At 39.9% G+C, this 19944-nt stretch overlaps 1 protein-coding gene across 1 annotated transcript; it reads left to right on the top strand.

Annotated features, from left to right (window-relative positions):
• Positions 1-34: 34 nt before the first annotated feature.
• On the top strand, positions 35-18988 carry LOC146361236 (indian hedgehog B protein-like). The gene is made up of 3 exons (XM_084921653.1): positions 35-3735; positions 9902-10163; positions 17203-18988. The coding sequence occupies exons 1-3, from the start codon at positions 3436-3438 to the stop codon at positions 17898-17900; spliced, it is 1260 nt and encodes a 419-aa protein (XP_084777779.1). The 5' UTR covers positions 35-3435; the 3' UTR covers positions 17901-18988.
• Positions 18989-19944: the final 956 nt, after the last annotated feature.

Here is a 19944-nt window from a genome sequence, read left to right as displayed (position 1 = left end):
CATAATAAGAGATTAAACTCAAAAACAGCTTTCGAAGGAATATTAAGTTTTTAATGTTATAAAATAAAAGCTTCAACAACTTTTCACTAAAACTTCAGCCTTCTATTTTTCCGCCAATCTTAAGTAGTTGCTTTCTCCGTGACCCAGACAGTCGGAGCACAATGAGCAGACAGCGGTCGATAGAGGAGCCGCTCTCCTTTTTCAGGGCTCAGTGAGATGTTGACTCAAGGTGTTGCAGCATGTCGGGAATGCTATTGAAGTTTTAGTTTGAGAAGTCAGTGTTTGCCTGCATGGCTCCAAAGAGTTTCTCTGTGAGAGACATTTGTAAAAAAAAACAAAAAAAACATTTTGCAGTTTTCTCCACTGAAAGAGCAGCTTATTGTTATTCATTTAAGTGACAAATGCTGCTTTTATGGTCAAAAGAAAGAAGGTGGTGAAACATGAGGATTGTGTAATTCCATTTCGGTTGTTTATTTGCAAAAATCAATCATATCACATCATGATTTTTTCTCTTTGATCACCTGTGTGTTCAGATTTGTTGATCAGAGATACCTGAGAGTAACTTTGGATACCAGCCAATCAGAATTGTCCCTCTTTCACGACTCTTTCACGACAGACAACACAGACAGATGTTTCTGAATGTAAATGAGGGTTTATTAAATTAATACAACCAGGAAATAGAATTACTGCTATATAAGCTTCTACAAGTTTAACATGGCAGAAAAACTGTTTTTGATCCACAGACTGTGTATATAGAAGATGGATGTAGCCACTATGGCATCACCCAAATGGTATTTGGACTCAATTTGGAAGTGTCAGTGTTAGCATTTTGGTTGCTGCATTGTTAGTTTTCTTGAGGCAGAAGTGATCACGTTTTGAAGAAGTAATGGAATAGATATTTCGAGAAACTATCCAGTAGTGTTATTTGATACTGCAAATGTTCCTATCGATCAGATATCACGTAAATGCAGGGCCAATATTGCTAATACCAATACCGGTCATTTCAGTTCTTAATTCAAATGAACCCAATTTAAAGGTGAGATATTCTATTCTGTTTCCATAAAGCATTTCAACCACCATTTATTAAACAAAGCTTACAAATGTTTGATTCCAGCATTTTCTAAAATCCGCTTTTCTTTATCTTGTATACAGTAATTGAAGATCAAGAACAGTAACTTTGTCTCTAGATGGTCTTCTGGAGAAAAGTTTGAAGGAAATTGTTTAACCCTCAAAGTCTCTCCTCAGGGTGGGTGGGGGGTACATCAAAGTCCAGGATTAGTTAAGGAAGAATCCAGCCAGAGCCGGAGATGATGATCCTCAAAAACAAACCAAAAAACAGTCATCTGTGTAAAAATCATAGCTGCTGCTTTTTCTTGGGCCTAATTTTCATGACACTTTAAAAACTTTAAAAACAGTCAGCACAAGGGATTGAAATCCTTAAGTTTCTTCGATAGTTGCTAAAATTAAATGTTTGGTCAATACATGTTGCATCAGATGACAGTTTCCATGAGTTTCCTGATCTGGTGGAGGGTTGTTGGAAAGGTCTCCTGTTTTCTGGTTTATCTTGGGACCCCTCAGCAGGTCTCAGACTTCAGTTTGACCCCTGGTGATGGAGGGTGTGACATCAGCAGAGGGCTCAATGGGCTCTGAAACGGTGTTGGGTGGTTTGTGAAACCGGATCTGTCCAATAAGCCGCTCAGTTATCCTCAAGTGATCTCCCTGAACGTAGTCTCTGTAACCCCGACAACAAAGCAGCCAGTAAGCATGTCAGGGTTAATTTTGTTCCAGTGTCTCCAGTTAGCTACATTCGGTACCAGTGAAACCACCTGTGATGTGTGTAATATCTGAATTTAAGAGAACCTTTCACCTCAGCAAAGATTCACAAAAGATGCTATTCAGCCCAACTCTTTGAACTGTGTCGCTGGTTATACTGTAGCTTCTGAAAGCTCCAACAAGGCATTTAACAAAGAAATGAGTCAGAATCAAGAAAGAAGCACCTTTTGGAGTACTGTACCAAAGTAGATCATGTTCTTTGGTGATAAGGCAGGTAAAACTGCACTTAATGGCGTCAGCTTGTCACTGTTGAGCTTTTGCACTCATTTATGTAAACATTTGTCACCTTTAGGTTTGTTTTATGTTTAGTTTCTATGATTTCTGACTTTTTCCCCTCTCAGCAAGCCACTTATAAAAGAAAAGCCTGAAACCTGGACAAAGGCAGTCACTCAAGGTAATCAAATCCAAATTTAGGCGTCCAACACCTTGAGGTGATCTCAGAATTCAGGGCCTTTAATAATGAGGCAGAATTATACGATTTTACTCCTTTAAAGCCTGAACTATGAAACAGTTGCCGGACAATTCACATTTATTTTCCAGTTTATTGAGTATAATGTATTGTGCACTTTGAGGAGGGGAAAATTACACTGATGATGTAGAAGTTTAAAAAAACTGATGTATGACATATCACACACTTGGGGTCCCCGTGCTTGGGGTCCAAGAATCAAACTTGAGCCTTGCTTGGTCTGGTTTAAAGGTAGCTGAGTCACGTGTTCGCTTTTAGTGTGTTTTTGTGTAAGTCGGGTTCTCTGTGTCGTCGAGGTCCCCCTGCTCTCGCTTGGTGTGTTCACAGCTTCGTTGCCCACAGCGGAGCTGTTACCTGCACTGAGGAAGGAGGGGTCATGCGCGCACCTGCGCTCGCCCTCATGCGTCTCGCCTTGGGAACGCGGGTCCAAAGGACAGCGTAAGCGCGCACCGGCCCTTGCGGGTCTCGTGGCTCTGTGTTTGTGTGTCCTCGGCTCAGGCCCGAGCCGACAATAAACAGATGAAGGCGGCCGCGATGGGAGGAGAGGACTGAGTAGAGGGCAGGTCCAGCAGGGCGCGGTCTCCTTCTCCTCCTCCCGCGGCACCTCGTGTGCACTGTAGCAGGCTTGCTTCCTGCCAGCATTTCTGCCAGCCGCCAGCGCCACAGCGACGCATTGAGAGGAAAACCGAGAGACAGAAACCGCTGCGGGGACACCCCGTGACCGCCGTGTCCAACAGCCTACGCGCCGCGCGCCTCCGCGTCTGTCTCCGAGCCCGTTTCTCACAGCTTCAACGCAGAGGCACAGCTTTGAACCTGTCTGCCAAGATAAACTCACCTCTCCTATTTATGCCCCTGCACTCCGCGTGCACTCGGGACACGCAGTGCGTGAGCAGCGGCGCAGAGGACAGGTTCACTTCTCTCCAGCTGGGCTCCAGCGGCGCACTGGCCACTTTTACGCGCCGGGAATGGTGACTTCTGGGGACTCTGGGATGAGTCCTGCTCTGTTGTCTCCGCTCTAAGATTACAAAGGGGAACCCACGCGTGGAAGGAGGGGGCACTCCAACAGAAATACAGCGGAGACAAATTGGCCTCCCGCAGTAGGTGGGAGGGGGGTGACACGCCGGCCGCCAGGCGGAATGCTGCTCTCGACGCTGGTGACGTGCCTCGCCGGGTGCGCGTTCCTCCTGTCACCGGTCAGCGAGGGGTGCGGACCGGGCAGAGGCAATGGCAAGAGGCGGCCGCCGCGGAAGCTGGTCCCTCTCGCCTACAAGCAGTTCACCCCCAACGTGGGCGAGAAGACGCTGGGAGCCAGCGGGAGATACGAAGGGAAAATTACCCGGAACTCCGAGCGCTTCAAGGAGCTCACCCCCAACTACAACCCCGACATCATCTTCAAGGATGAGGAGAACACAGGTGCAGACCGCCTGATGACGCAGGTAACCCTCCCAGCTGCTGTAGTGCCTTTAAGCCCGACTACAGTCCGGCTCAGAGAGAAGCAGGAATTTGTGCGCAGGAGCTCTGTGCACTTTGCCCAGTCTTTAAACGCGTGGACGCTGTTATCTTGTTGACTCAAAGCCCTTCACCGCAGGAAGAAAAACGGTCTTTGCCAACAAAATAATTTTATCACATTCATCCCTTAATGATTTTAAATGAAAACGATGCGCTTTAAAACAGATTTTCTCCAACTTGGCACTGATTTAAATCACAGCAGCAGCTCTATTAAACTTTATCGTCCTTTTTAAAAAATAAATAAAGCTACAAGTTTAACTCAGACATTTCTTGGGGGGCGAAGCACGGATTAGCTGAATAGAGTCTAAAAGCCCTGCGAAGGCTGAACAGTAGAGGTTGGAATCAGAGGTTCACTGTGGGCAGCTCATGCGTAAAAAAGTGGGCAACCCCTTCTAAAAATGTACGGCGAGCGGTCGCTCTTAATTAAAACACTATGTCCTCTGTTTCTACATCATGTTTTTTTGGTGGAGAAACGGCCAAAAGTCGTATTTGGTTAGAGCCCGGGGTCAAGCGTGTGCTCATGTTTACCGTTTTCGTTTTTAGCCTCACTGGTCGAGTTAACAGTATCCTTTTTGGACTGTCAGAAATCTTTACGACACCGTCACTGATGTGGCTTCGCGTGGAATTTATTTGACTCCCTATTTCCCCAGGAATAAAGTATTTATATCTGGCTCTTGTGACCGCGGGCTTCCTCCCTGAGCGTTTGTGTCCACAGACCCACGTGGGGAATGAAAGCGCGCACTCCGGGCTGGAGCTGTCACCTCGCTGTACACGCTGCAAGAAGTAGAGGCTGAACAGATATGTGCAACACCTGCATGAGCGAACGAGTTCTTAACTGAACCCGATTTATAACTGTTATCTACAAAATCAGGACACTCGAGCGAATTCTGGAATGAACCATACCAAGTTAATACAGGGCCAGTATTGCCGATACCAATACCGATAGCTTTAACCTATAACGGCACCTTATGTAGGTGAGAGCAGTGTGTCATGATGTATGGGAATTTTTCATTGATTAGCGAATTTAATAACCACGAAATCACTTTTCGTGATTTGTTGTGTTAACTAATTATTGATTTTACTTTCAACAATAATTAGTTAACGCAACAAAACACACCTTTTAGCTTTTTGTGAATTTTAAAATGTTGAAGCTTGAGTTATATTTTTAAATATCTATAGAAAATTACAATTTAACATCAGTGGGCTGCATGCTGAATGTAGAGGGTAGAAACAAAGAATGGACCCTATTGTACTACCATCATTGGTATCGATATTGTTGATATTTGCCTTGACCCAGCTGAGGGTTTTTTTTCTTACTCGTGTCACTTTGCCAGAAAATTGCTCTAAAGCTCAAAGCCTTCTTGGTGTGAGCTTGATTAATGAATTTAAGGCTGTTAAAGGGGACAGGTCTTCTCCAAGCTGGACATTTTTTGCAGCGCGCACTCGTAGCCGCTGTTCGTCACCGGCGCAGACCTGCACACAATTTATGAGCCCTAAGCCGCAGGAGACAGCCTCCTGTTTGTCTTTTACTATTCCGCGTTACTTTTTTGTTTGTTTTCGCAGTGCTCCTGTGCAAAAATAGCCCACTTCACTTGTGCTGAAGCCTTAATTATACGGATTTTTCCCCTGCCTCTTTAGATTTTATTCCCTTTTTCCTGGGCGCTCCTGAGCTGCTGCATACAGACGCGACTGTTCAGGGGTCGAAGCCGCACTGCAAAAAGTGGCACTTTAAACGATATAAATGCAGTTTTAATGTCATTTTAAACGTTATGTGTTAAGCTAAGCAAAAGTGCAACACCGTTTTACCAACATGCACGATAAATCTGCGCACATTTTTGCGGATTATTTGGAGCTTTGATGCGTAAAAACTGATACACAAAAAGCGAGACTGTTCTTTAAAAAGTTGATTTTGGAAACATTCACTTGCATTTTAGAACGTTCTTTTTTTTAATCTCTTTCATCCAGCTAAAACAGGACCCACAAGACTAAACAGAACCTTCTCAGACTCAGAGGGACACTTTTTGCAGCGCAGAGTTGTGCATAAGCGCATGTTGTCGGTCTGTGCGCCCAGTGTTTGTGCAGCCAGCGGTTTGGTGCTAAAACCGCTCCTACAGAAACCCCCCGTCGATCTGTACACCTTGAAAGGAAAACCAACAAAATCTATCGTCTGATTTATGAAGTTCAGCTCCTTGCTCTGACCGCAAAGAGAAAACACAAGACGTTTTAAAAAAAATCCACACTGAACGCTGTGAAAAGGCATCTGTGGCCACCGAGCCACGAGCTATTCTTATCACAGCCAACATGGGGGAAAAAAGACATTTATGGGGTTTAATCCCAGTTTGGAGCCTTAATGGGCCGAGATTCATGAAAGGCTGCATCACTGAGAGACGCTTTCAGTGGCAGCTGCGGAATGACAAGACTGCCTCCAGCCACACAGAGTTCATTTAATAAGATTTCTGCCACTTAAAACCAACAAAATCTCCTTCCATTCAAAACCAGAGCAGATGAAAAAAGTTTGACTATTTAACCTTTCATTTGATGGGAGTGAGTGTAATCTTGGAGGGCAGATTTCATGCATGTGCAGTGCACTGGGAATGAAATAATTATGAAATTACTTTAATAGAATAAAAATGTGTTGTTTTGTTGGCAAATTTTGCTCAAAAATCTCCAGTTTGGTCAACAACTTGTATTTATTTGTATTAAAATTGGTGAAAATGTTGTTATTCAAGGCATCGTCCTTCAAGATTGCTTTAAAATCCAATAGTGGAGGAAATAATCGGCCAAACCACTGATGAATGACTCCTGATTGACAGGTTATCGGTCAATTTTGGATTTCTTTCTGACTTTCAATATAAACCACAATTTATAAACTTTAAAAATGAGCTTCATGGTGTATTGATTGAGAACTAAATCTAATGACCGAGCCCATAAACTCATCATGAAAGAGTTTAGTGAGGTCACACAGAGCAGGAGAGCTGGTGGTCCTTTTCCCGTAGACTTCTATACAATCAAGTCTTCTTCGTCTTTTTCTTTTTTTCAACAAAGGGAGTCACCCCCTGGTGGTCATTAGAAAGACTGCAGATTTAAGGCAGTCTTCAGATCCAGAAGCTACTGTATCCTTTATATCGTTAAATCTGGTTTTATTAACATTTAAATGACAAACTCAACATGATCACCGACTGGGAGTCATTAATCACTACAAGTTTGTGATAGATAACCCTCTACGCTGCTCTTGGCTTCACAAACACTAGAAACCACATTAAAACTAAACAGAGCGTATCTGAAATAAATACCACAACCACGACTAAATTAGAGATTTGAAGTTAAACATGCCCACGAATCTTTGTACTGGCTACTGAGGAAATGTTTCCTCCTTGGAGAAAATGTATCCAGAACTTTTCTCCTCTGTGTGTGTGTGTGTGTGTGTGTGTGTGTGTGTGTGTGTGTGTGTGTGTGTGTGTGTGTGTGGTGGTGGGGGGGGAATTAATTAATTAAAAAGAAAATACGCATTACTCAATATGAGTAAGTTTTGAAAAAAAAAAAAAACAGTTTTAAGTAAGTTCAATGAATAACAAAGATTCATCCCCAAGTGTCTTTTTAAAACAAAAAAAAAACAAACAAACATCAAAACCAACAAGGCCTGGAGTTGGCCAAGCCTGACCTAAAATTTCGACTTATTGATCAGCAATATTAGTTTTTTATTTTCTAATTACTCTGTCTTCATTTCATTTTGACTCAATTTAGCTTCAGTTTAGCTTCCTGAATAGATTTTTTTTTGTTTCATTTTAGTTTTTAGTTGGAGTCTTTCAAATAATCATTATAAGCTGGACCTATACTAAAGGCAAGAATCAGGAAAATAAGTACAGTTATTACAATAAAACAGAACCTTTGAAAGCTGTTGACTCAGAGTCTTGTAGACATCTAGAGTCCCAATAAACACGTCTAACCTTCCCTCATCAGTAACTTTTAAATAAAATCTTTATCAAAGAAATGGTAAAACTAAGTATATTTCCTCTGTACTTTTTAAGTTTTATTTTAGTTTGTTTGCCAAGTTCACAAAATCATATCAGTTAATTTTAATTTTTTTCCCCAAAAGTCTGGTTAACTTAAATATAAATAAAAACGAAAGTGTTTTTTCAGATCTAGTTTTAGTTTTCACAAAGAGGAGACTGTATATAAAAGATGGACACAATGACCACAGTGTCATGTAGTTTGACGATTCAATGTTTGCATTTTGGACTCTGTTGTTCTTGCTTTTATGCAACCAGATGATAATGTTTGGGTAAAAAAAGGTGACTTACTAGGTTATCAAACTAAGTTAACAAGCTGCATCACATGGACAGGGCGTACCGACTTCTTGGACGGTCTGTTTGCACAGTCCACTAATAATGCAAACTTTAAGCCTTAATGCAATCTAAACTGGTGAGTTTGATCGATCGATCAATCGATAGATCTCCTTCTCTACAGTTGTCATGAAGTGGGAAACTAAAGCTGTCCACATGTATTTTTTTTAACAAAGATTTTTCTATGATTGTTTTGAAAAAACAATACCCACGCAGAAATGTAACAAAGCGACATCAAGAAATGTCAGTAGTACGCCAAAACAGGTGGTGATGTAACCCTTACTGAATAGAAGTATTAGGCCATCAAAAGTCCACAAACAGTAACATGGCTCACAGTCTGACATCAGAAAGAAGATAAAGGCATGCACCTTTCACTCCACATGTAAAAGCATTAATTTCTGAAAGTTTTCACCCTGGAAGTTTTTCAAAATCTCCCTTTTCACAGCATTTACACAGGAAAAAGCTCTTTTTACCAAAAGACCTCTGCACATATCCAAACGCACCAACTCTTCAGACTAAACATGTTTATTTCTGGTGTAAAGCTTTGCTTAAGCTTCATAAAAAAAAACCCCAACCCAAATCCTCTTCAGGCCAGTAAGTGTCACAGCTGAAACCCGTCTATGAATTGGCCTCTGGTGACATCTGGAATTGGTTTACGCGTTAATAACCAAAAATATTCATCCTTAAATTAGGATCTTTAATTATCAGCCTCTTATAGTTGTGTTTTTAATTTTCTATAATTTAACCTCCTGGGACCTGGCATCCACATATGTGGTCATCACATTTTGGGTTGTCTAGACCAAAATACAAAATTTTGCTCTACAAGGGTCTGATTTGCACTTAAGAGGACATTATACTTCCACTGTTCTATTGAAATTTAAAACAAATGTCCTCATAAGTGGATCTCATTTTTCTCTGAAACGAAAAAGAAAAAACCTGGTAATTCTTTGTTTTAACATTCATCAGGTGCCAATCAGCGCAAATAGCAAAGAGTAATTAAAAAAGCATGCCATGAAAGAGTTCGGGTGTTAGGAGGTTAATGTGACTAAAAATGTTCAAAAATTAGGGGTTTAAAAAAAAAAATGAAAAGGGGGGAGGAATATCTAAAATTCCTTAATTTTTGTCCATCTTTAAGTCTTTGACTGCTGTTAGTTACATTTACTCACAGTGAGACCAGGACTAGTGCCTGTCTGAGAGGTTATCCAAGACGCCGTGACTGCTGCCCTGACAATGCAGCTCGGGTGTGGATTAGATAAACGGGGCAGACTGGAAGGTGAGATTTGTGTATGCCGGAGCAATGGGAAGGGAGGGGAGGGGTCCTTCAATAGGCCCTCTCACCTCCTGTTTGCTCACCCTGACCAGACTCCAGGTTTAGAGGGACGCTGAGGACCTCTTGTTCTTGTAGCCGCCACCACATGTCACCCCCACCCAGCCACCCTGTAACCTCACAGTCCCCCCCTCCATCCGTCATAGCCTCCCTCCTCCGTTAGCTCACCACAGAGAGCAAACACCGGGCTGAGCTGGGACAGCAGGCTGGAGCCACAGACAAGGGGGAGAGGGGTGAGGCAAAGGGGGTTTGGTGAAGTCCACGAGAGAAGGGGTCTTTGTAAAGAGTCTGTGTTTTCCTGGTTGGTTTTAAAGCTGCGCAGCAGCAGAGGATGAGGCTTCAGTCCCCAGTGAACAAACATATTCACATAAAAAGTGCAAATATATTGATCCAGACACGTCCTGTGTGCCTCCTCTGTTGCAGCGCTGCAAAGACAGGCTGAACTCTCTGGCCATCTCGGTGATGAACCTGTGGCCCGGGGTCCGGCTACGGGTCACAGAGGGCTGGGATGAGGACGGCCACCACTCGGAGGAGTCGCTGCACTACGAGGGCCGGGCGGTGGACATCACCACGTCGGACCGGGACAGGAACAAGTACGCCATGCTGGCACGGCTGGCAGTGGAGGCTGGATTCGACTGGGTCTACTACGAGTCCAAATATCACATCCACTGCAGTGTCAAGTCAGGTGAGCGAGCGCACCAAATCACAGGAAGTAAGAAGCAAGGTGTTCCAGAAACATGGATAATATTAATGTGTCTACAACATGGGTGTCAAACATGAGGCCTGGGGGCCACAACAGGCTCACCAAAGGGTCCAATCTCGACCCCTGGATGACTTTGGAAAATGTGAAAATTGTTAATGAGAAGAGCATAAATTTTTAACCGTTAGCTGTGTATTGTGTCAGTTTTACTCTTATTACTCACCAAACTAACATCACCCACACCCTGTTAGACACTAAAGCAACGAAGCACTGGACTAACCATAGAAACATTAAAAAAACAGGAGATGAAGTGTTTTTTTTATTGTTAGTATTCAATTAAATACCAAAAAAGTTATGTTTTTTTATTTTATTTTTAGGAGTCCATTAGTTAACAGAAAAGTTATTTTTTGTAGTAAGTTTTCTATTAAATAACAAAAACGTTCAATTTTTTTATTGTTAGTTGTCGCGTAACAGAAAAGTTCCTGTTTTTTTATTTTTAGTTGTCTGCAGTAAGTAATTAAAATGTTCTGTTAATTACATTAATTACAACAAACTGCCAGTACTTTTCTTGTAACTTTACACTTACAAGAAAAGACATGCTTACAGAGATATAAGATAAACAATTGAGAGGCAGTGACTTTTGTAGTCGTATCCACTTGGGACCAGATGGAGTTTGACACCCTGGGACCTAGAAGCAGGTAGTTATTTCAGCCATTTATTCATGTACTGAGATTTCAGGCACCCTCTAGGTAAACTGCATGTAATTTTACTGCAGTTTTGTTAATAAAGCTTAAACTGCTCTATTTGGATTAGCTCTGGCAGCACAAAAATGTCCAAATGCAAGGATTCATATAATCGGAAGTGACTTCTGAAGCGCGGTGAAGTCTTTTATGCTTTAATCAAATATAAACTAAAGAAATCTAAATGTTTAAATACTCAAAGAAAACGGGATCATTTTTATTTCCTAATGACGTTAAATCTTTTTAAGACATTTCACAGTGAGCCACATTTTTTTTCACTTTTAGACCTCACAGAAAGGAACCGTGTTGAGTTCACTGCGAGGTTTGAAGGTTTTGTTTTTCAGCTTCCAGTCATGGCAACTAGTGATGCCACAGACACGATTAACTCAAAGTGCTTGGTGAAGGTTAGAAAAGGTTTGTGGTTTTGGTTAAATATTGTTCAGAAAGTCAACAAAACCATCGTCTTCCCCTGAATGATTTTGTAGCTTGAAACTGAACTCTTTCACGCTTGGGGGCAAATCTTCTCGCTTCGCTTTCATGAAGCATTTGTAGGCTTTAGGTGTTATCCTTCTCTTTTTTTCAGTCTTTGTGTGAGCAGAAATGTAAAAATGCAAATACTAGGAATTGTTTTGTCAAGATTTTTTTTTTTTTTAAAGAAAATGGACTCTAGATTTCTTGAAAACTGATTTCTCATATGTGCATCTGCTTTGCTTTACTTTCACTCTTCTGTCTTTGCCCACTAACTGTTTTATTGCATCTAAAGTAGGCACTATCTCTTACATTCTGTGTCTTCTTCAGTTTATCTCACAACAACCACTCATCTTAGGCTTCCTCAAAAAACTCATCTTCGAGTTGTCTGTGGCTTTCTGGCTCTACTCATACAGCAGCCACCTCATCTGAACTTAATACAGCTGCACACACCTGGTTACTCTTTACCGCTTGGATGCCTGCTGGGGGTAAAGCTAGTTTCTATTTTCTGAACTGAGCGGTTTGTTATATTTTAGGCCTGCTTCCAGAACAGGAATTATGCAGGACGTCTGCCTCTGTAGCTTAGGCAGAGATCTCCTTGGAAAAAAAACCCTGGGAAAACATATTCTAATGGTCGTCAAACCAGGTCTGTATTGATATATTTTGAAGTGTCAAGACTTGACATTAAGGGTTCATGGGAGGTCGTCAAATGTTGTCTTTATGGGGGAAAGAATTAAGAAGACTAAAATTCATAATTGCTTCATCTTATCTACAAACAAAACATGATCAAAATGATTTGCAGTGGTCCAGAGGTGCACAAGGAGGTGACCTTGAAGAGGTTAATGGGCAAATTTAAAGCAGGTTTCTATTTTTGTGGGATGAACTTTTTTGATTAAACCAACTGCAAACAAAATGTCAGTCTTAATTCACAGTTACCTCCATAAATGGCAAGGTTTGGGGAAAAAAAAAAAACAGGCGTCTGTATGCTGCGTTTTGGAAACTGTGGACACAGAGAACTGGAAACTCAACATACATGAAGGGCGTATGCATAGTTGGCGCATTGGAACATTGCATTCTCCATAGACGAGTCTGCCTTGTCACAAAATTTGTAATCATAAGTAATATTACAAAAGTATTAAAAAATGTAAGGACACAAGTGGACCCTAGCAGACTTACAAAAACTGCAAAAAACTGTAACTTACCTAAAAAAGTCAAAGGATAATATTTTGCAATCAGAAATCTTAGTTCGGAAACCTGACTTCCTAAAGGTCTTTCAAAGTTCTTCTATGCACGATTGTCTGCTTTTTTTTTACTCATTTTCATTCCATTTCTTGAACTGGAGACTTTATGTTTTTTGTTGTAAAGCTACTTAACACTGACCTATGAATCATTGAAGCAAAAAAAAAGGTTCCTAACTCAATGGATGAACCCGTGTTGTGCCTACACTTACCAAAAAACGTAGCAAAGAATCAATTTTATATTGTATCTTACGATACTTTGTTGCTAGCAGCCTGTCACAAAAATACATAGTTAAATACATAGTTTGTTCTTATTCCTTTAGTTGAATCTATGAAAAAAAGTCTCACAGGTATTAAACAGTATCTTTTCACCGAAAAGGTGACTTCAAAGACACATCACATACAGATTTGAGTGTCTCATTGGGGGGAAACATTAAAATGAATCAGGACCATACATATAAACTTTACATTTAAATTAAATGTAACTTACCTAGCTTTTAAAAAGTATCTCTCATCTTTTGCTCCTATCCTGTCTCTCTCCAGCACCACATTAATATTCCCCTAATGTAACGTTAGCTCACAAGCATATTTTGACTTAAACTGAACGGGGACAGCTTGTGTGTTTGCTGACATTTGTTCACATTCAGTAGGTGCGACCACAGCTTTATGGACTTTTGCATGAAAGAAGAGGAGACCATAAAGTGCCTGACAGACTATTCATCCTACTGAGCTGTAATGTTAAATGCTGTCCACAAATATCTGATAGATGGACTACTGAGACCTCGCAGTGCTTTACTTCACTGCACCAAGAAACAGTGAAGAAAAGCAGCTAATTAACCTACCTGAACTTTTTAGTTCACATGCCAAGCTTTCTTGATAACTCTTAGGTATTTTTGCTGGAAATGCAACTCGTAATACTTGACTCCATCAGGATGTACAGAGAAGAGACTGTACGTTCTCATCATGGTTCAAACTTCTCCACATAGCCACTGTTCTCAGGGTGTCTGTTATGAAAAGTTACAGTTAAAAGTAACACAGATGTGCTGAGAGTTGCACCCTCTTAAAATGCATCCACTTTAAACCCCCAGTGACACATTTTACACTGAGTGGTAACTGAGATTTTCCTTTTCTTTCTCCCTTTTCCAACCTTACCTCTCTTTTCCCTTCCTCTTTCTCCTGCTCCTCTCTTCTTCCCTCCCAGATCGGGTTGCGAGGGCCCAGAACTTGACTTGATCAGAAGGGCAACCAATCAAGTTGGTATTTTTTTTTTCATGTTTTTGATTTCTTCTTCTTCTTTTTTCTCCTAATTTTCTTCAAAATTCTTCAAAATATGATAAAGAAAAGAAACTGGGAAGATGAACTCTTTGACAACAAACACCCCTGCCCCCCAAATCCCTTTAAATGCAATTAAAAGCGGGGCAGCAACAAGAGGAAACAACCACTAGAGGGCAGCAAAGTGCTGGACCGCTATAGATGAAAGACTGGACTGAAAAAAATGGGGGTGGACGTGAGAAAAGGAGGAAACGGAGGGATTGATGGAGAATTTTAACTCCTACTGATGCATATTTCACCTCATACTTGAGCTGTTCCCACTGTGCTCATGCCATGAAGCAGTTAGGAAGGTAATATTTTGGGTGAAAGACGTCGACTTTTTTGTTCTTTTATTGCTCTCAGTATAAGGTACGCTCAACAAATGATAGAAAATTCAGAATAGATATATCATGAGATTACTGAAGCTAGAAAAGGTATAGTTTGTTTTAACGTTTAGCTACACTGATTCCATATTTAGCCAAAACTTTCACCACAAATTATACTTAATTATTTACCCTTCTCTTCGCTAACACTACTGTTTTTACTTTCAGCTCACAATTTACATCATTATAACGTTCAAAATTGCTCATCAAGTTTATTTAAAATCTTAAAGCAGACGTATTATTTTGGATTTCATGTCATGGCATTTTTCTATATTACAGAATTTAGTCTTGAATAAAGAGCAAGACAAGATAGAGCAACATGTGTGATGTTTTTAGTCTGGAAAACATGAACGAGTACAAGGTTCACGTTTTGAAATTACTAGAATCAAAATGTATAATTTTAAAGTCATAATTAGGACAGAATTGGTTAAAAAAATTCAGAGGTTATGAAAAAAAATGTATTAAATAAATACTGAATTAAACTTACATACTGATCCACAAATATAAGCTGTCAAGTCAACATTTTGTCTTATTTATTTCAAATGTTTTGGGTTACTAATAAGCTACAAATTAATTTTACTTGCTTTTTCAAAAGTATGTTACCAAGCAGTTTAGTCTGAGAAATGGTTGTTTCTTTATTTCAAATGTCAGGATATTCCTGTGTTACAGCAGACAAAATAATAGATACAACATGTAATAAAAAACCAAGCAGAAAATGTAAACCAAACAAAAAAACAATACAACACAATATGACAAAAACAAATGAGGCCAATAAAGTAAAAATAAAATACAAACTAAAAATATTAAAGGAATCAAAATAAAAAATGTTTAACATATATGCATACATACATACATGCAAAACATAAAAGTAAGCAAGAAAATTTAGCTCAGTAAATTCAATAAAACTATATTAAAATGAAGAAAATGGCTAAGCTAATTACATTCCTGTAGTTGGGAAGTGAATGAGCAGAATTAAACAAGTAAACGTTTGTTCAAAGAAATGTCTCAAAAACCCTCCATTCTGGTCTGTGTTTTCAGAGTTTCAGAAGATATTTCTAAACATCTGACATGGAGTCATGGAGTCATGTGCTGCTCTCACTCTGTCAGATAATTAACCTTCTGGCTGGTTTTCTTGCTCTGCTCCTTCTTCCTTCAGGTGACTTATCTTATCACTTGGCCTTGGCTTTCCTACCTTCTCCAAATATTTATCCCCAGATAGACTTGAGCCCTCAGGGGTTACTTTCAAGTGCCTGAACTCATTGCCACGAACACAATCTGGGCTGGGGACACATGTACGACCCACCATGCACCTTTATGAAGGAGGTTGTGTTTGTCAGGCTGGTTATTGTTCTTTTATGTTCAGCGATTGAAAGGAAAGAGTCAATATTTGGCTAAAGGGAGGTGGAGAGATTTATTATGTTATCAAGCACTTTAGTATGGAAGTTTATTACTGCCCCCCAAAAACTGCACATGGAACATGATTGGGAGTTAGAAATGTAATAAAAAAAAATAAGTTATAGTTAAAAATAGGACAGTGAGGTGGTGAGTTACAATTATGAATTCATAAATCCAAATCGTAAAAATAAATTGGGTTATTAGTTGTTTGGGGGGGGGGGTTCAAGGAAAGAGGGAAAAAAAAACAATGACCTCATGGGTCCAAACTATGAGACAGATCCGAAGTGTTAGAAATTAAATACATTTTTACTCAAAACTATAAGACGTTAGATTAAAAGTGTTACTTCTAAAAGCCAATTTTGTGCTGTTTATTCAAATGTATAACAAACGAATTCTAAAAATAACACAAGGCGTCACCCCAGCGGGTAGTGCCACTTGTTTAATTTGGCAGTTTTACCCCAAATGCCTTTCCTGACCAAATCCTGAAGGTATTTGTGTCTCTGATTTTAACCAGCTGCCTTTCATTTGCCAAGCAAATGTGTGAAACACTAACTATGGAGCCACCAGCTGAAAAATAACATATTAAGACATAAGTCATTACTATGAGGTAAGGTTCGAATTATGATGTTTTTTGCAAATATTTTATTAACAGAAAATCTCAAACATTTATTGGCATCTTTAGTCTAAAAATTGTGTCAAACTTTGGGATTGTGAGTATGATAAATAATGTAAAAAATAAATAAAAACATTGGTTATAAGATGTTGTTTTTTTTAATTAAAAATATTGTTCATAATGAAATATAGTCCCTCACACAAAAGAAAATATGCTTGTTGTTTTTTGTTTTTCTACAATAAAATTTGAAATTATGGAAAAGCATGTTGTAAATAAAGATTTTTATCTTGATAATGCAGATTAACAAAATATCTTCACTTTCTTTCAAAATATCAGAAGCTTTCACCTTTTCTTTCAAATATATAATTAAAAAAAAAAAAAAAAAAAAATTATGACATATAATTTTTAGCAAAGTTGACCCAGACAACAAAGTAAAGCTAGTTTTTGGTTACGAGCCCAACACGGAACCCGACGTATTAGCCAGAGGTCCCTTTACTACAGTTCGGACCTGTTTTATATACCTGCAGAATAGTTTTCTATACGAGATCGCTGCAAAAAGTGCAGGCTTATCTAATGTCCAACCTACTATTACTCATTTTATATTACGATTTAAAAATCTAGTTAGTGTTGGTATGGCGAGTAACCTTCAGTAATAGTAATAAATCACACAGCAATAGTACATTCATGTAGTTATAAAAAGCATGATAATATATTAAGTAATCCAAAGTATTCAGAATACATTACTCTCATTGAGTAACGTAATGGAATACAGTACTACATACATTTTGGGGCATGTATTCTGTAATCTGTAGTGGAATACATTTTAAACACTGTCCAAACCTGATGGCTATGTTTTATCTCTGTCTCTGTCTTCAGACCACTCAGTGGCGGCTAAGTCTGGAGGTTGTTTCCCTGGTGAGGCCTTGGTCATATTGGAAAGTGGAAGTCAGAAGCCCGTCAGCGATCTGCGACCCGGTGAGCGAGTCCTCGTCTCGTCAGGCAGTGATGGTAGCGGTGAGCTTGTGTTCAGTGAGGTCCTGACTTTCCTCGATCGGGACCCCAAGACCTGGAAACTCTTTTACACCCTGCAGACTGAAGCTGGGGCTCAGCTCTCACTCACTGCCGCCCACCTGATATTTGTATCCAAAGAGAACTGCTCAGAAGGGACGGTGCCAGCCCGCAATGCCCTCAGGACTGTGTACGCCAGCGATGCCCAGCCGGGACAGTGTGTGCTGGTGTCAGAGGGTAAAGCGGGACAGAAGCACAGGGAGGGGCATCTGTCTCGGATCAGCCGGGTGACGGTAAAGGAGATGAAAGGGGTGTTTGCGCCGCTGACCCAGCAGGGGACGGTGGTGGTGGACGGGGTGGTGGTGTCCTGCTACGCAGTGGTGGACCAGCACTCCCTTGCTCACTGGGCCTTTGCCCCACTCAGGCTGATCCACAGCTGGACTCGGACCACTGGGGGCCACAGTGATGGGATCCACTGGTACTCGCAGCTTTTACACTGGCTGGGGAGGAAGTTGTTGGACTCAGGACGCCTCCACCCACTGGGAGTGGCTCAGGACAACAGGTGAGGAAGCTGAACTGCAAAGTAAGAGCCAAATATGACCCTAATGAACTTCCTGCAGTGATGGGAGACATTTGGCTTCCTGCTGAGGCCTGATGGGAAGAATAAAAAAACTCGAAGTGACACAGATGAGACCAAATGAACATTCAGATTTAGAAAAACTGCACAAACAAATGTTTTTTTTTGTTTGACATTTATATTTGTAAAACACTATGAAGCAATAATCCCTTAAAACATCCTTATTTAACTCTAAAAACACGTAAATTTAAAAATCCATTAATTATAAAATTAAGATGATGATAAGGTTGACATGAGTCTCCCTTAAATTGGTTGGTTATATGTTGGTGGGTCAAGATACTTATAGGTTGAAAATGATTATAATTTTAGAGGTTTCTACTTTGAAAGCTGTTTATGGTAAACTGTTGATATTTTCTGGATTATGGGAATTTTAATGTGATTTTTAAACAACACAACAAACCCCATGAGGGAAAAAAAGTAAGGTATTTTAAGGGTTTCCTTTAAGATACTGTTAAAATACAGACATATATTAAAAAGACTTGTAACCATTAAACATAGTTTTAGAAATAGAAAAGTTATTTGGTTTTATTAACGTTTTAAAGGGGTTTTAGCATCCTGTAATTTCAGATAATCTCTTAATTTATCCCATAATTTGCCCTTAATCTGGTGTAAACCTTGAAACTCCCTGATTACGGAAATTGTATCTGTTTTCACCTGACCCCAAACCAAACCTCTAACCCTGAAAAACTCCTTTTTTGTTAATTAATGGATGTTTCCAGTTTTCAAATGAGCTACTCCTACTACACTATGAAATCTGGGCAGATTAGTGTGAGATTTAAGGTGTAATTTTAAGGGATTTTGTTTCATAGTGGAGCCTGGGAAAGGGTTGGGGTGGAGGGCTGTGCTCTTTGTAAAAGGACAAAATGTATTTTTTTCTCCAACACATGTACTTTCCTGCTTTAATACAGAGATTTTAGAATGAATAATAGAATGTATTTATGATATTATTTGTTTACAGAAAATCTAATAATGTTTATGAAGTTATTATTATGGGAAAAGAGATATTAAAAAGATTTATTTTTGAAATTAAATTATATGGAAATGAGCCGAGTGGTGCTGCCTCATTTCTGTCCCTGTGTCTGTTCTAAAGTGGGTTACAAGCTGCGGTCCAAGTGAGCAGGGTATTTTTGACATAGCGACACAGAAGTGAAACTGAAATGTTTCAGCAAAACAAAACAAAAAATAATATATTATTAGGCTCAGTGTTATTAGCCCCCTTGAAAAACTGACCTGACCTGGGGATTTTCTTCTGATTTACACAGGGTATAAAAACAAAGTTGTCACAGTGTTTCCAAGTGTCAAGAACTGAAATGAGAAGTATCATCAGGAAAGCCTGGCAGAGGTAGGAATCAAAGGATTTCAAAGACTCTGAAAAGAAAACTAGTGACAGATGTGTCTAAAGAAAAAAAAAAAACCTACGAGGGAATGTTTTACCCAAGTCAGGAATTGTAGTTTCAAATAAGACAATCAAACAACCCTGCATAGACCAAAAAAAGACTCACATCTGCAGAAGACACACCATCACTTATGTATGCTAAGGACAACCTGGAGAAAAAATATACATACTGGAAGCTCATTCTTTGGTCAGATTAGACAGAGCTTAAGGCGCTGCTAATGTTTGAAGAAAGTGTAGTGAAGCACCAGCACAGTGGTGGGAGTATTATGCTGTGGAGATGCTTCAGCATGTCTGGAACTGAGAATCTTGTCAAGGTGGCAGGAATCATGAAGAAAGAAGGAGATGTGGCAATTTTGAACGAAAATATCCAGCATACAGCAGCAAAACTGGGTCTGGGCCGTAGCTTTGTCTTCCAACGTGACAGCAAACCAAAACTTAAGCTGCTCCTGGTGAAGAAAGACCTACAGGAGACCAAAGTGAACGTTACTGACTGGCCTGGACAAGGAATCACAGTGGGGTGAACTTGAAGACCAAGGTCCCTCAAGAAATTCCGTTTTTGATTAATTTAATCTGGAGA

Source organism: Perissodus microlepis, chromosome 23, assembly GCF_051167445.1.
Source record: "Perissodus microlepis isolate ML-2025 ecotype Zambia chromosome 23, ASM5116744v1, whole genome shotgun sequence".
Classification (NCBI taxonomy): domain Eukaryota; kingdom Metazoa; phylum Chordata; class Actinopteri; order Cichliformes; family Cichlidae; genus Perissodus; species Perissodus microlepis.
The sequence above is the reverse complement of the archived record's forward strand: the minus strand, read 5'-3'. Positions and strand labels throughout refer to the sequence as shown.

Excerpts from the sequence above, each read along its gene's own strand:
- LOC146361236 (XM_084921653.1), top strand. The coding sequence starts at position 3,436 with ATGCTGCTCTCGACGCTGGTGACGTGCCTCGCCGGGTGCGCGTTCCTC. Across the intron at positions 3,736-9,901 it reads CAGACCGCCTGATGACGCAG|CGCTGCAAAGACAGGCTGAA; the intron begins GTAACCCTCCCA and ends CCTCTGTTGCAG. Across the intron at positions 10,164-17,202 it reads CCACTGCAGTGTCAAGTCAG|ACCACTCAGTGGCGGCTAAG; the intron begins GTGAGCGAGCGC and ends CTCTGTCTTCAG.